The following is a 16426-nucleotide window of genomic DNA, read 5'->3' as shown; positions in this document are numbered from 1 at the left end:
TCTCATTTCAGGGCAGGATTTGAGGAAGTCGTATCCCTGCTGGAGAGCCACATTCAGAGTCTGGTCCAGTCCCGGAAAGTATCCTGTTACAAGTGGGGCACTTTTGTGGTTCTTCTGTGGGGGATTCTGGGTTCGAGGGGATGAGGAAGTGGCTCTGGTTATTTGCTTCTGTACCAGGTCGGGAGGGTAGTTGCGAGATGCGAAAGCTGTTGTCAGGTTGCTGGTGTAATGGTTCAGGGATTCCGGACTGGAGCAGATTCGTGGGAAAAATATATCTAAAAACACCGATGATGTGACTTACCGAACGAAAGTGCTGGCAGGTCGATAGACACACAAACAAACACAAACATACACACAAAATTCAAGCTTTCGCAACAAACTGTTGCCTCATCAGGAAAGAGGGAAGGAGAGGGAAAGACGAAAGGATGTGGGTTTTAAGGGAGAGGGTAAGGAGTCATTCCAATCCCAGGAGCGGAAAGACTTACCTTAGGGGGAAGAAAGGACAGGTATATACTCGCGCACACACACACATGGCCTTTACAAATGTCTGCTTGTGTCTGTGTATGTGCGGATGGATATGTGTGGGTGTGCGAGTGTATACCTGTCCTTTTTTCCTTTTTTCCCCCTAAGGTAAGTCTTTCCGCTCCTGGGATTGGAATGACTCCTTACCCTCTCCCTTAAAACCCACATCCTTTCGTCTTTCCCTCTCCTTCCCTCTTTCCTGATGAGGCAACAGTTTGTTGCGAAAGCTTGAATTTTGTGTGTATGTTTGTGTTTGTTTGTGTGTCTATCGACCTGCCAGCACTTTCGTTCAGAAAGACACATCATCTTTGTTTTTACAGCTATTAGAGATACATACTCCATTGTCACAAGATACCATATTTACAGAATTGTAACTATTTTGGGTATGTGTTGTAGAGTTATGGCTTTGTAGTACCAGTCGCGGTGCACTGTTTGATAGTATATTTAAAACATGCTTGGTTTTTGCCAGTGTTAATAGGAATTCTTGTATTATTTTATTTAAGAATAATGTTTTGCACATGTATCAATCCTGAAGACAGGTGCTTCAATCCACTGGTGGAAGGTTGTACTGCTGTAAGTGCTAGTATTTTTAATGTTACCAATTTAAATATTTGTTGTTGTTGTTTCGCTGTCGTCTCCTGAAGATGTTACCCATGTGGTGAACTGTTGTGAACTTTATTTAAAAAACAACTTCTTTACAGCTACTTAACCAAACATTTTCATAGGTGGTTGTGAAAGAGGTGTATGACACTTTGTTTATTGTTTTAATTAATTTAGGCTAGGGTTTTTTTCCCCGCCCAGTAATGTCCCTCTTAAGACTAGTGGTATGCACATATTTGTTCATTTTATAGTGTAAATAATTTGTTTTACAGAGTTCCAGTGTCATTATTTTGCGTATAAACCCTTTAGCAAATGAGATATGTCATTTTAGTTTTTTTCTGAATTTGGAAGTATTTTCTTACGTTCCCTGTAGTTTTTAAATATATTTTTCTTTTATTGTCTCGTTTTTGTGGGTATAAAAATTAATGGTTTTACAGTGGTTGTATGGTGTTACCCGTGTGTCGATTGTAACCTCAGAAAGGACTGAATTGCTTTGTGGAATTTTATATTGTACTTAATAATGGTATCTGAATAGTACACACTGTAATCTAATTGTCTTATGAACAGACAAACTGATCACTCATCTGTGTTGTAGCTTATTGCTAGCCAAAGCTTGAGTAGTTTTGGATGCACGCTCCTTCACATGCTATCATTGAACCAAGGAACAGCTTGAATAATTTCTCTGTTGATTTTTCGGTTGATGACTATGCCAGCTGCTGTAGTTGCCAATTTTATTTTCCTCAGATTCAACAACAGCATTTTTTTTTTTTTTATCCAGTGATGGAGGAGGCTGTTTTCAGTACACTATAATGGCATATTTTCATTCAGTGAAGTATTTCACTGTATTTTGTTCCACATTCTTCAACCCATCCAATAAGTCTGCGTCACCAATAATAAAAACGCTATACAGAATACCGGAACAGTGAAAATGATTCTGTTATCAATACTGTGTAAACTGTTGAGTGGTTTATATATAAAGAGATTTTGATGCTAGGACATATATTGAAAGTTTGCCATATGCTGTGAAGGCTGTTTGGTTGGTGGCTTATAGTTAAATGATATCCAAGAAATTTCTTGCAGCAAGTTTCATGAGAATCTTAAAGTAGTGTGAACTACAAGTGACTGTTTTTGCTTTGATGTATCACCTATATGCATGGAAATTTTTGTTTAACATTGATTAGTAGCACTGAACTCGCGACAGTACTCCAGTGTTTTGAGAACATGCATAAAAAGATGTAAATCGTAGAGCTCTCTGTTTATAACATTGCACTGTTCATGTCAACAGGGTTCATGGAATGCTTAATACACAACTGCTTTCAGACAGTAAATAAATAATTGTGCAAATTTTTATCTTTTGCCAACAAATCTGTGCTTCAGACAGGTCCATATTAAAAAAAAATTAAAAGTAACGATGTTTTTAGAATATATATCCTTGGGCTTACATCCATCTAGAAACAGTGTCTTACATAGAAGTTCTGCATTTACCAGAATAAAATTTTGGAGAGTATTTACGAGTGTAACAGTCAAAGTTCAGAGATGACTTGTGATAAATTAGTTTTGTTTGTGCTGTCACTTTTTTATGTTATTCCAGGTAGCACATTGCTCTGTTATACACGATTTCTTTTAGTGTCGTCACTGATTTCTGTGTTTTTATTTTCTAGGATGGAAATTCTTAGTAAACTTAATTCTCTTGTGAAGGAATGGATTTGTGAGGCTAGTGTGAAAAGGAATATGCCTCTGAATGTAGCAGAGCAAGTGGGCGGTAAAATATATACATTCGGATCGTATAGACTAGGTGTACATCACAAAGGAGCTGATATTGATGCTCTTTGTGTAGCACCAAGACACATCGAACGTTCCGATTATTTCACTTCATTTTTTGAACTCTTAAAGCAACAAAAGGAAGTCACAGATCTCAGAGTAAGTATAGAACAAAGTTGTTTTCATTGTTGCAGGGATATATATAATGCAATGTGTATGTGTATGTTATATAGCTGCAGCTCTTCTTCTTTGGTATTATCAGTCACTACTTCATGGAGAGTACACCACTTTTCACCTCACACACAGTGTGCTGGCAACTGTTCTGTGGACATACTGAACTAGAACCATGATTTGCAAAATGTTGTTGTTATTGTTTCCCAGTTTTTGTAATGTAGAGTAACAAGGTATAATCGATAGAGGGAAGGGATCTAAAAGACTGGAAGTAAAATAAAGAGTTAAAGTCTAGAAACCACTAACATATTATATACAGGCTACTACTCAGCAGCTCTAGTTACAATGTTGCCTCTGCCCATGAAACTGACAGCACAGTGAGCTGAAAGTAAAGATGAAGTAGGACAATGCTAGGAAGATTCAAATGACCTTGCTGCAATTAACACCAAGGGGTTATGGAAAATATCCAGAGGCTACACGAGTAAAACAAGGGGAATACAAGGTAGAATGGGGAACTGTGTCTGACCATACTAGATAGGGAAAACAAAGGAAGAGAGAGCCATAGAAAATGTGATCAAAAGTGCTAAATAAGAGACATTGGATACCATTAAAAAAATTTTCAGTAATGAGTCATGAGACTCTGTGCAAACGGGGATAATTGTTTTAAGATAGACATGTGGAAAATAAGGCAGTATGTAAGGGAACATTAATTCCAAGTTTTCTAGATTGCAAATATAGACTAACTATTTCAAGGTATTCATGTAAATATGAGGTGGCCTTTCAATAACTTATAGTGTGGCAGGAGTAAGTAAGGGGTAGGGGGTAGGGACTGGAAAATATTGCTTCTATTTTTGGAAAATTTGCATCTTTTTTTGTCACAACTCTTTTTTTTTTTAAAAAAAATCATTGGACACACAGACACACACACACACACACACACACACACACACACACACACTAAAAGGGTTGTCACACTATAAGAGTGAAGACAGACAAAGCCTTTGTTCTGTGAAATTGACTACTTAAAAAAAAATGCAGATTGGGACTTTTGATGAGAATGTTTGGTTTTGCAAGAATTTCAAGAGCTTTTTTTCTGAAATGACTTTGTTTTCTTCGTTTGGCTGTATTTAAGCTTTCAGCAAATGATCATTCTATTGAAAAGAGTAGCATTTTTCTGCAAGAGAATTGACTGTCTCTGATTTAAGGTGTTTCTGGAAATTATTTGCTTTTTCTGCCCAATTTGACAATTACAAAATCTGCAGAATATTAAGTTAGGCTTTTTGTTGGCATTTATTTCTGTGCAATCCATGCTTGACATTGCCACAGGTAGAACTGACAAGGCACTTAGTAACTCTATTTTAAAGTTAGGGAAAGAATTTCAGCTCTGTTGAAAAACATCATGTCGGATTTTGTTTCTCAGGCGCTAAAGTGTAGAGTGCAGACACTGTACTCCTATAGTGGCAAACAGCTGTGAGCATAAACAAACAAGAATTTTGACCACTAGAGGGGAAGGGAGCAGTGCAGGCAAACAAGCCCCACCTCCCTCTTGCAGGGAAGCAACCTACACCCATATTCTGTGAAAGCTGTACTGACATAGGTATAACTGATCTCCTTTGGTGTCATAACTTGGTGGACCAGGATTAGTCGCTTCATTCATTTCAAAATAAGAAAAGAAAACAGTGAGCAAAGCTCAACAAAAAGCATTCGGAAACAGCTACAGTGCAATTGCTTGTTGAAGTTGGCAGAGTATTGTTCATGACATAGCGTAGGCCGAACCTATAGTGGTATGTGACTCTACCATGGATCAGAACTTCAGCCACCTAATTTGCCATGCTAAAGTATCTGTATTATTCCAACTTTTGGACTTAAGTAATAAACAAAAATATGTCTTTCTTTGTTATAAAATGCTAGATCCCACAGCTGAGTACTATGTTGCATTGTGCGGCTTCCGTCTTAAATAAACCATTCAACCACCCACAATTGCCATGGCACGATACCATCAAGCAAATTGATAAGTTGTTAATGTTTATGTACTTTTTATTACACAGACCGGTTCTGATGCGCATTACCTTTCCAAATTGGACTTTGCTAGATGATGTACAATGCCAGTAACCGAAAATTGGTTGCATATTTATATGTAGAAAATATAGCTGTTTTCAACTATCTCCGATAGCATACTTCAGCTGGATTCAGTTTGCTATAAAATAGTATATATCAGGTATTTTTGCATATTGAGGCAGAATTTAAAGCTACTTCATGTTCAATAAAAACGCGCCAAGATTTTTCCGGTTTCTAGTAAGGAGCATATATGGATACAGGGAGGGGGTGGGGAGTTGGAGCAGCATGGCACCTTTACCACATCAACCTCTTTTGTTACAACTACCACCATCACCACTCTTGCTGGCCCTCTCACAGATGTGTTTCGTACCATCCTAAGTTTCCATTTGGCAGTCCCCAGCCTTAATCTGTAAATCCAAGTCGCACAGTTCCGAAAAGTCCAAAAGCTGTTTAGCGTTGTTGTAATTTATATAGAGGGTTGAAAAATGAATTCAGATCAAATCATAATGCTAGAACACTTGTTTCATTATTGAAATTGGAACAAAATGAATATTGGAGAGGAAACTTGTGCCAAAGGCCATTTAGAACAGTGGAAAGTAAATATAAATCTTAATATTCCTGAAGACTTTATATTTTGGTCTACTTAATGTGAGTACAGCTTTGAACATTATGAGAGGGGACAAAAATATTTACAGAATTGTCATCTTCATGTTAGCTTCATGGCAGATAGCAATATTCACTGTAAAGCAACCTGACAAGTTAGTAGTAATGTACTGTAGGTAGGACTGCTTGTTTGCAGGTGTGGGTAATTATTTTCGTTGAGAAATACCATTGTATAGTAAACCACAAACAGCAGATAAATGGTTTTTTTAGTATAAACGAGGAGGAAACACCTTTTTCAAAGTAGCCACTTTCTTTCTAATTTAATGGATTATATGTAGCTGTTAAAAGCATAAACAGTATAGTGATTGCTTGTGTGTACAATTTCTTGTTCTTTTCTTAATGTATACCTTAATTCATTCCACATTCGTATAGGTTCTTGTTGAATGAATAAATCTAATGCAGTCACTGTCTGGATCGGAGTTCCATCTATCATTAAAGTGGTGTGCACATAAGAAGAAGGGTGGTAGGGCAAGGTGCAGTGACAAGAAGCAGTGTACTGTTTGATGCTTCAGGAAGTAGCATCATACAGCTGTGTCTGTCTGTAGTGCATGCCTCAGGGTGTGAGTAGAACATTTAGCATTGATTTTCATGTCATTTTAGGTACGGTAAGGTTACTTACCCACTACAGTGCTCATTGTGGGTGACATAAAGCAAACATGATAAGTTTTACATCAAGAAGCAACAGATATAGTTTTCCAAGTGCATAAATATCACTAGGGAGAGTCACGAAAAGAAACAGTGGCGTTGTATGGCGCCTATCTCTGCGTTACCAGTTATCAGGGCTGCAATGGCTGTAGCATGAGGTGTGGGGGAGAGACAAAAGAGCACACTGGTGACACCACAAAGTATTCTCTGTCTCTCTCTCTTCTCAGAAAATATAACACAGCTGCCTTCTAACGTGTGCACCAATATAGTGTTTGTTATTTTTTTCCTGTAGCTTTTGCGAACTTGAAACTGCAAGTACATACTCTGTATAATTTTTTCTATTGACTGAGGAATCAGTCAGTGCATGTTAATGTTTGAGATCTCATCACATTTAAAATAAAAAAGTTTATACAAATGTTAAATGTCAAGCTGCTTGCTTATTTGTTCTCTCTGTCTCCTTCACAGGCTGTTGAAGAAGCATTTGTTCCTGTTATAAAAATGAATTTTGATGGTATAGAAATAGATATGTTATTTGCAAGACTGGCTTTAAAAGAAATTCCTGATACAATGGTAAGCCTTAGCTTAATAACTACTGTTGATGTTGATATTAATCTATGACTTCATCTTGTAAGGAATCAGGTGTATGAAATAAGTAAACTTTACTGGATTTTTGTTCATCTTGTCCATGTCAGTAACTAATTTATTATTTATGACATTGTATACAATGATTATTCAGTCTGTATTACATTATTATTATTATTATTATTATTATATTTTAGAAATTGGCAAAAAACCTCAAGTGACACATATACAAAGATTTCAGCTGTTACAAGATTTTTCTATATTTTTAAAATAGGGATGTGTTATTTTAATTAAAAATACTTATGTTCAGCAAGACCGGCAGGTAATTTTGTAGCAATAAACCAGCATCTAACCTAAATTCAGTAATCTTCTGACGTATTTTTGCTCATATATGCCAGTGTATTTTGATGCCCACAAAAACAAAATTCTCACACAGCTAGCATCGAAACCAAGACCTTACATATGTGACCTGACACCATATACAGTTGGCTGTCTCAGCAATGCTGAAAAAAAAGGTGCAATTTTAATGCGTGGTAAGCAAAATCGTCCCTTCTGTTTTTCAAGTATGATGTGTTCTGTACTAAGATCCACAGGGTGAATGGCTTTAGTGTGAGAGTACTGGCATATTAAACTACTGTATGACCTTGTTTTTATGTTCCCGGAATTAATGTCTTTCTGCTGTTTATGACAATTTTTATAGCGTCCATAAAATTTCTTATGTTCACAATGTTAATTTGCATCTAATTTTACATTTACATACATCTAATTTTCTCACAATTTATGCTGTATGGGACAATGTTCATGGAGAAAAAAAATGATGTATAAAATTACACTGGCATAACTTCGGGCTTCAACTAGTGTTTAGAGTTGTTACATGGTTAATTTTCTTGACAGCAGGGTACTCTACTGAACAGATCTGACTTGGGGAAAAATCAGAACAATTTGTGCTTTATATCTTGCAGCTGCCAAGCTCTCCTCGGCGTGGTGGGTGATGGGAGTAACTATGTTTGTTCCCATTGAGGTATCATGATCAGTCACAACCATTTTCAAACTGTCTCCACTACACATGCACAAATTTGTGGTCATCATGACACCTCAAATGCATATTTCGTTTGTTTCATTGTGAGGCACAGTACCTTATAACCTCAAAAGGATTACTACAGCTCAAGAAACACAGAACAACACATATGCAAACATAGCACAAAATACTTATATAAATATCTGAACTTTATAACGAGAATAAATTCTTGAAACGTATTAGGCCAAGCATGAAAAAACAGATAATTGGTGCCATGTTTCATTATTTAAGTAATGAACGACACAGTTGCTGGCTTTCCAGAAAACATCGATTATGTCAAATGTTTCTACTTCACAAACAGTTACCAGTTCCATTTACACCTGTGGCTAAACAGAGTACAAAGTCCAGATAACCTTTATTTCATAATAAACAAGTCCCTGATAAGTATTATGATGCCTGTTGTGTACACATATGATACATAAACTACCCATATGCAATTTTACTGCTTAAAAAGCTATTTCCTATGTTTTATATTTTCTTGCATTTTACACTATTTTTTAAAGCTCCTTGAAAAGTGTAAAATTGCGGTTTCTCTGTATTATCACAATTAAGCCTGTGTTCTCCCCTTTTGAGAAAAATTGTTCTGTGCTGTTTGTTTATAAAAGGGCCCAGAATAAATAAGATATTATATGTGAATGAGATTGGATTCTTTGAAAAACACAAAATACATTCAATTTTTATAAAAAAAAATAAAGTGCACGAATTTTAATAGCCTATGGTTTATTTAGACAAAATGTGGATTCATACAGATTATATTGTGGGTAAATACTGGCAAAATGATAGAGTCCGAGGAGTATTGTCAAACAAAAGTGCTTTCTGTGTTTAATTACCATATTGCGTAGGGGGTTGGCATTCAGATGTGTAGTGTGTGACAGTGCTCCACCTGTGAGAACACTGCAGTGTATGCTATTACTAAGTCCCTTTCCTGTTTTCATTTCTTAAGCACAACTGTGCTTGCCAGCCTTGCCAGATCATCAGTTAGCTTCATCGGGTAATGCAGACAACATTTCCAGGGTTAATCTTGCATTCCGTTTTACATTTTTGCTTAAAATAGTGAAGCAGTGTCTTGTTTTCTGTTGTGATTAATAAAAGATAAGGTTTCTTGTTGTATTGCATCTGTGTGTGTTAGTATTTTAAGTTATAGTTTGGTTCAGTATTCAGTATTAATTTAGTCTTTATCAGAGTGTCACTAAATGTTTGAGACTGTGCCAGTGGGAATTGTTGGCATCTGTAAGAATACCTGGTGCATAAAAAAATAATAATTTTATTATGTGATTGAATATGAATTATTTGATTTGGTATCCTACCTCATTTTGTTATCATTAGGATAATTCATTCAAAGTTTTGTTGCAATTTAAAGTGAGCATTTTAATTCACAACTATACCCCATTTGAAAATAGCCTTTTCAGTAAAAGATTTTTACCATTTTCTTAATGAGATGTATCAAAGGTAACATATTCTTTTCCTTAGTTTTACATTAAACTAGTGTTTTGTGAAGTAGTGGGGTCTGTCCAGGATACATCTTAGATTTAGATTTAACCCATTGACCATTCTGGTTCCTTTGTCCCTAAGAGCTCTCTCTCTCTCTCTCTCTCTCTCTCTCTCTCTCTCTCTCTCTCTCTCTCTCTCTCTCTCTCTGTGTGTGTGTGTGTGTGTGTGTGTGTGTGTGTGTGTGTGTGTGTGTCAAGGACCATTTTGAGTTGCAGTGGTCAAACATTGTTTGTTACAGTATGGGTAGGTTTCAGCCTCTGTATCACATAGCTGATGAGGCACCTGGAAGTGACCTATGCACTGAGCTGATGAAGGAACATTCCTAAGCAGTCACTCTGTGGTATACTTTTATTACAGTGACCCAGATTTTTTGTGTGTGTGACTTCTGTGATCAGTATAGAAGTCAAAAACCAAAACTTCAGCAGTTTTGGTGGTCTGCATAGCGTATTACAGTTAGCTTCCAAAGAAATGCTAATTGCTCTGTGCAGTAGCTTGTGCAGTATGTATGTATATGTTATAAAGAATCCTTTTAAAAGGTATAAAAGTTAACTGGTCAAACATAGTGCTATTAATTGTTTGCCTTAGTAAAACACAGATCTCTTGTTTTCAATATTATGATAAGGAAAGTTGCCACTCACCATATAGCGGAGATGCTGAGTCGCATACAGGCACAATAAAAATACTCTCACAATTGTTTTGTTATTTAAAGAAGATTCTGCGAATGCAGAGCTTCAGTGAAATTAAGAGGGTGTTGTTTGTTGGTAGGGGACCATTATTAAGTTGGTTTGACGAGATCGGGGAGGGGAGGGGGTAGGGCGTGACAACAGTGTTTAACTAAATACAATAACACACTTTAAAAGAAAGTCATTGTGGAGAGTCATACTCTCAAACTTCCGAGATCTAACTTTCCAAGAAGCATTACTTCCTCAAATTTACTTTACTGCTTAATGATCATGAGAATAAAATTGGGGAAATTTGGGTTTCTACAAATGGTTACTGACAATCATTATTTGTGCTTTTGTTTGTGAATGTTAAAAGAAGGGAGAAAAATAATTATATAATACATTATGTACTGTCCTCCAAATAGTAGTATATTCCAAAGTATGGGTATAGGGCAAATATAGACTGAACAGTTGACCAATTAGGCACTAACAGAAGTGCAGTTACGTTTGTTTGAATGTGAATATTGTATGGTAGAATTAATATCTGACTTGTAATTTACCAAACTACAATAATTAACAGTGGCTGACACTCTTTAAATCTTGCAGTTTAAGGGGCCTTTAAGCCTTCCAGTTTAGATGCTAATTACTATATTCACCCATCTGCAAAGTAGATGTGTTGGATGTGTATATTATATGTTTGTGTATTTATGATTCTGTCTGTGTCAATTGTTACAGGACTTGAGAGATGACTGTCTTTTAAAAAATCTTGATCAAAAATGTGTGAGAAGTTTGAATGGCTGCCGAGTGACTGATGAAATCCTTAGGTTGGTTCCAAATATTGAGAGCTTCCGTTTGGCCCTTCGAACAATAAAACTTTGGGCGAAAAGTGAGTAGTGATAAAATGTTGTCTTTTAAAGACCTAACTTTCAAGGGAAATATAACTTTTTCAGTACTTTAAGAACATACCTCATGAATTTATAAAAAAGCCCTTTCTTTTCTGTACTGAGTATTTTTGTACATGTAATGCTGTTTACTAACTGAACATTTTTACATACAAAAGCAGTGTAAGGGTGAAAGTGGCAGGAAACAGCAGACAGAGCATGGACTGACAATAAGCTTGGAAAGAGGGCAGAAGTGATATAGGGATGGGATAAAGGAATGTTGTATGAAGCAAAGGAGCAAGTGTGCCCCACCACCGCCACACAAGGTTGTGCACATGTGCCCCCCCTCCCCTCCCTATTTTACACACACACACACACAGATGTATAATTATATTGTTTTAATGGCTTCGTTTGTGGCCCAATATGACTGTCCAACTCCCCCATCCCAGCAGAGTCGTGCTTAAGTGATAGGGGTAAAATATGCCCCCAAAATGGATGTTTTTGCAATTTTTTCTGTTATTTTTAGTGTTATGTCTCGTGAAGGGCTCAGGTATTGTTAGCGTGGTCCTATTAAAAGTTGTAGGCACTGAATTTTGCATTTCTTGGACTACCTGTTCCCAGACTAGAGCTCATCAAAGTTGGACAAATTTTCATATTTATGAAAAAAATTTCATTTTAACTTCCGCTTTTTGGTAATATCATCTAAAGTTACCCATCTATCAATAAAGTGGTCTCTAGAAAAGTTACAGAGGAATAAGTTCTGCATCCTGTGAGACCAAAAGTGAATGTTTTGGACCACCTGTTTCCGTACAACTCCACCTTAAAGTTGGACCATTTCCCACCATCTATGAAAACTGTTTAAAGTGAAGTTCTGCAATAATTGTTATTTACATTATATTAAATGTAGTAATATGGTACTCGTTTGTACTAGTCTTGTACTTGGTAAATATAGTGGTACAATAAAATATTAAAAGTGTAACATATATAAAAAGATAATATTAAGAAATGGTTTCATGTAGAATAAGATGAGGTCCACTAATACGATGATGGAGGCAGGATAAGAAACACAGTTCTTGAAATCGATTAGTGAGGATTATATTTCATAATAAGAAAAATTGTGGGTAAAGGTATGAAGATGAAATGAGGAAAAAATAGGTAGGGTCACAGATTTCACAGGCGTCAATCCCTTGCTTGTCTTTGGATCAGTCGGCTCCTCAGAGTTTGTAATTTTCGATTGGGAATTCGTTGCTCCCACCACTCAGATTCTCAAAGTCTGTAATTTTTGTCTCCCCATAGGTGCATTCCAGATCTTTGTCAGCATCTGGTTTTTCAGTTTCATGTGGTTGGGGGAAATTAGTGCAGGAGTTCCCTTTCCAATTGGCACAAATCAAAGAGCAGTTAATCCCAGCCTTCTGGCACCCACAACCATCTCACACCACTTGTCGCATTTGCAGAAAATTGTGGAGAGAAGAGACTGCAGAGCTGTTTTCTTGAAGACCAGACTTTGAAGCCTGCCAAGCCCAGAGGAGGAGATCCACCTGGTGTCGTAACTACATTTGTAGTTTTAGGTAAAAACTCAAGCGATGTTGCTGGGCTGTGTCAGATGTTAGTGGTATGGATGTCAGGTTGAATTTGAATTTCACAAGGGCTTTGGAAAAGAGGTTGAATCACAATTTATCTAAAGTATCTCGTGCCCTATCTTCGTAGAGGGTTGTTAAAGTCATACACCAGCTTTGGCAGTAGCTTCTGCTTGAATGGCATGCTCAAAGAAAGGTTTGATTTCTTCTAGAAGAAACTTATTTTCGACAGACAGCTTGACCATCTTCTTGTTCTGCTTGAAGAGTGCTAAATTTGTGTCGCAGCCACTTGTGGCATGGAGAAATATGAGTGGCCTTCTGACGTCTGCCAGTTTGAAGCTGTTGGGACCAAATACTTTTGATGGTGTCATTCCTCTCCCAGGTTTTGAGAAATATATAATTGCTGATGTGGCTAGGCATTGAGCATGATAAGAACATCGGCATCTTCACCAACTACTTCTCACTCTCCAGTGATACCTCAAGGGCCATGGCAACAATCAGGTGATCTGTGCCTCCAATAGCTTGCTGTACTGAGCAGCCTTTTCCTTTGAGCCTCTCAGTAAGCAAGCTTATGAGACACACGTTATTTCTGTCACTGGAAAAGAATAGGGACCGAGTCATGGTCACCAACCTTAACTCTGTAAAGGTGATCTCAGAAGTATTGTTTGGTTTGCTTCAACACAGGCGCTCAGCATATTTGGTGTACAAGTCTTCTGGGTAGCCATCAAACACCATGTGTGTTGCACTTGGGCCATAGTGTCTTTTTAGGCAGTCAGCATATTTCGTTAGGATTAGTTGGAATGTTTCACCATTCTTTCACACAACCCAGTAGGGAAGAAATCTACCATCAACGACAAAAGTTGCTCCTTCCAGGTTGCCCTGATTCACTGGTGTGAACAAGTCATATAACACTGACTAGAGAGTCTTCCTCATTCCAACTGCATCAAACAGAGAGAAAGGATAGGTGCCAGCACATAACAGAATAATTCTTTAAGCAACAACAAAAAACTTCTCTACTCTTACTCACAACCTACACAATCAATGTGAGTTGGTCCAAATTTAAGGAGCCGGCCGAAGTGGCCGTGCGGTTAAAGGCGCTGCAGTCTGGAACCGCAAGACCGCTACGGTCGCAGGTTCGACTCCTGCCTCGGGCATGGATGTTTGTGATGTCCTTAGGTTAGTTAGGTTTAACTAGTTCTAAGTTCTAGGGGACTAATGACCTCAGCAGTTGAGTCCCATAGTGCTCAGAGCCATTTGAACCAAATTTAAGGTGGAGCTGTACGGAAATGAGTGGTCAAAAAGATTCGCTCTTGTTCTCATAGAATGCAAAATTCATTTCTCTATAGCTTTTTTATTGACCACTTTATTGGTAAATGAGTTGTTTTAGGTGATATTACCAAATAGCAGAAGTTAAAACAAAAATATGTAAAATTTATCCAACTCTGATGAGCACTAGTATGGGAACGATTGGTCCAAAAAACGTGTTCTGGTCTCATTCAATGCGAAATTTAATGCCTTACATCTTTTAATAGGACCATGTTTTCTGTACTGTGAGTCCTTCACTAGATACAAGTATAAAACCACAACAATACCCCTCCTTTTGGGGGTACATTTTTATCCCCCGCCACCTGCGGAGAGGGGGGCTTAGGATCATCATAGTGGGCCACAAATGAAGCCATTAAAACAATAAAACCTTTTGCATCAGCTGTTTCTGATTTGCTACTCACCATATAGTGGAGATGCTGAGTCAGAGATAGGCACTGGCAGCTCTGACAGGAATTAAGAGATAAGGGAAGCCCAGACTGACCGTGACAAGGTATCATAGACCGCGCAGCTGCCCCATGCGGCGCATCACTCCTTTGTCGACCTCAAAACTCAACACACAATGCTTAACTATGTTCATTGCTTAACTATGTCCACTGCTTCAGTAGCATATGATATTGTAGGAACAGGCAAAGGCTCTGATTCTTGTCTTCACTTTCTTCTTGTTTCTCTGCCATTTGCCCCAGCAACACTTCATCAATTATCACAGATTGACAGACATCTACACCTTTTTCATGTTCAACATAGTCATCAGAATTAAGAGTGTCGGTTTTTTCATCTTGCTCCATTATTTCTTGCTACTGTTCGGCTGCAATTCCTTCGTTTTCTGGTGAGAAGTATTCTCTGAAGAAAGCTAACTCTCTTGAAGCAGTTTGAAATTGTGATTTCTTGCATGTAATTCAAGGAACTTTTTCAAAAATGTGTAATGTCCAAGATCATTACCATTTTCATTCCATTATGAAGACAGGCCAGCCTCTTCTGTAGAAGAATTTTTGTCTCAGGTATTTTATAATGCATTGGTTGGAGGGGGTGAGGGTGGTTTGTGCAGCTGGGAGGAAAAACGCTACATTTATATCACGTAGATACACTGTATCTTGGGGACGCACAGCACAGTGGTCAATAAACGAGATGATTTTCCTATTTCTAACACCTAACCTTGCATCATAGTCAGGCAAGAATTGTTCAGATGTAGTTGTTAATACCCAAGCTTTCACATTAGACATATATTTACTTGGAAATGTCAACACATTTTTAAAGCATCATGGACTCTGCCTTTTCAGTTATCCATGGCACCAATTTTTCTGTTCCTCTTTCATTACAACATAATAAAACAGTTAGCCTCCCTTTACTAAATTTTCTGGTGAGGCGTTTCTGTGGTGTGCTATGGTGTGCTGTGCTGAAATCAAAAATTTTATCTGGGTCCACATCTGCCTTCAGTACTGTGCAGGCCATCATATGTAGTGTGGCAGAGGGTACTGCTGGTACTACTGACTGACCAGTGTTCCACTCGTGAATGGCATGTGGGAAGAATGATTGTTGGTAAGCCTAAGCTCTAATTTCTCAAATTTTCTCATCGTGTTCATTTTGCAAGATGTATGTCAGAGGAAGTAATATGTTGACTGACTCTCTTGAAATTTCAAGTGTGAACCTCTCCATTATGCACAATGCCTCTCTTGTAATGTCTGCTTCTGGAGTTTTTTGAGCATCTCTGAAGAACACTGACCAAATGGTCCCATAACAAAACATTCCACTCTTCATTGGATCTTCTCTATCTCGTCTACGAATCATACCTGGCAAGGGCCCCAGATTGATGAACAATATTCAAGAATCAGTTGAACATGTGCATTATAAGCCACTTTCCTATTTGTGTAATGTGTTTATTCCTCTTACGGCCACTCTGGGTAGTTGCTCCTAGTACTTTACAGTAGGTACATTTTTCAGCAATTTGTCAACAGTAGTTTAGTTGTACAGCAGCAGATTTATTTTCCTTTGTATGCACAATATATTACATTTATTTACATTCTGGGTCAACTGCCAAAACCTGCACCTTTCATCGATCCTCTGTAGGATCCCACAAATCAATTTTGTATTGTGGTGTTACTGCTTTCTTACATTCAATCTCACCATCTGCAAACAGTCACAAACAGCTTATGCTTTCTACTGTATATTTTACATACATTGTAATTAATAATGGTTCTATCACATGCCTTTGAGTTTCTCCGGAAATTACCTTTACATCTGTTGTTTTTGTTCCGTTAAGAGCAAAGTGTTGAGTTATGTCTGCAAGGAAGTCCAATTGCAAATCTGGTCCAATGCTTGGTTTAGCTCATATTTTTTTCACTAAACAGCAGGGCAGGATGATGTGAAATGTCTTCCTGAAGTGAAGGAATGCAGCACCTCCTGAGCGCCATT

The 16426-nt window shown here is 37.6% G+C and overlaps 1 protein-coding gene across 4 annotated transcripts in view; it reads left to right on the top strand.

The window, feature by feature from the left end:
- Positions 1-16426, top strand: part of LOC126262298 (poly(A) polymerase type 3) — a 154284-nt gene that overhangs the window by 35639 nt on the left and 102219 nt on the right. For all 4 annotated transcript variants that reach the window (XM_049958836.1, XM_049958834.1, XM_049958835.1 and 1 more), the window contains 3 exons: positions 2784-3042; positions 6886-6990; positions 10969-11119. In XM_049958836.1, coding sequence (XP_049814793.1) covers positions 2784-3042; positions 6886-6990; positions 10969-11119 — 515 coding nt within the window. The remainder of the gene's footprint in view (positions 1-2783; positions 3043-6885; positions 6991-10968; positions 11120-16426) is intronic.

Source organism: Schistocerca nitens, chromosome 6 (assembly GCF_023898315.1).
Source record: "Schistocerca nitens isolate TAMUIC-IGC-003100 chromosome 6, iqSchNite1.1, whole genome shotgun sequence".
Taxonomy (NCBI): domain Eukaryota; kingdom Metazoa; phylum Arthropoda; class Insecta; order Orthoptera; family Acrididae; genus Schistocerca; species Schistocerca nitens.
This window is presented reverse-complemented; position numbering and strand designations above follow the sequence as displayed.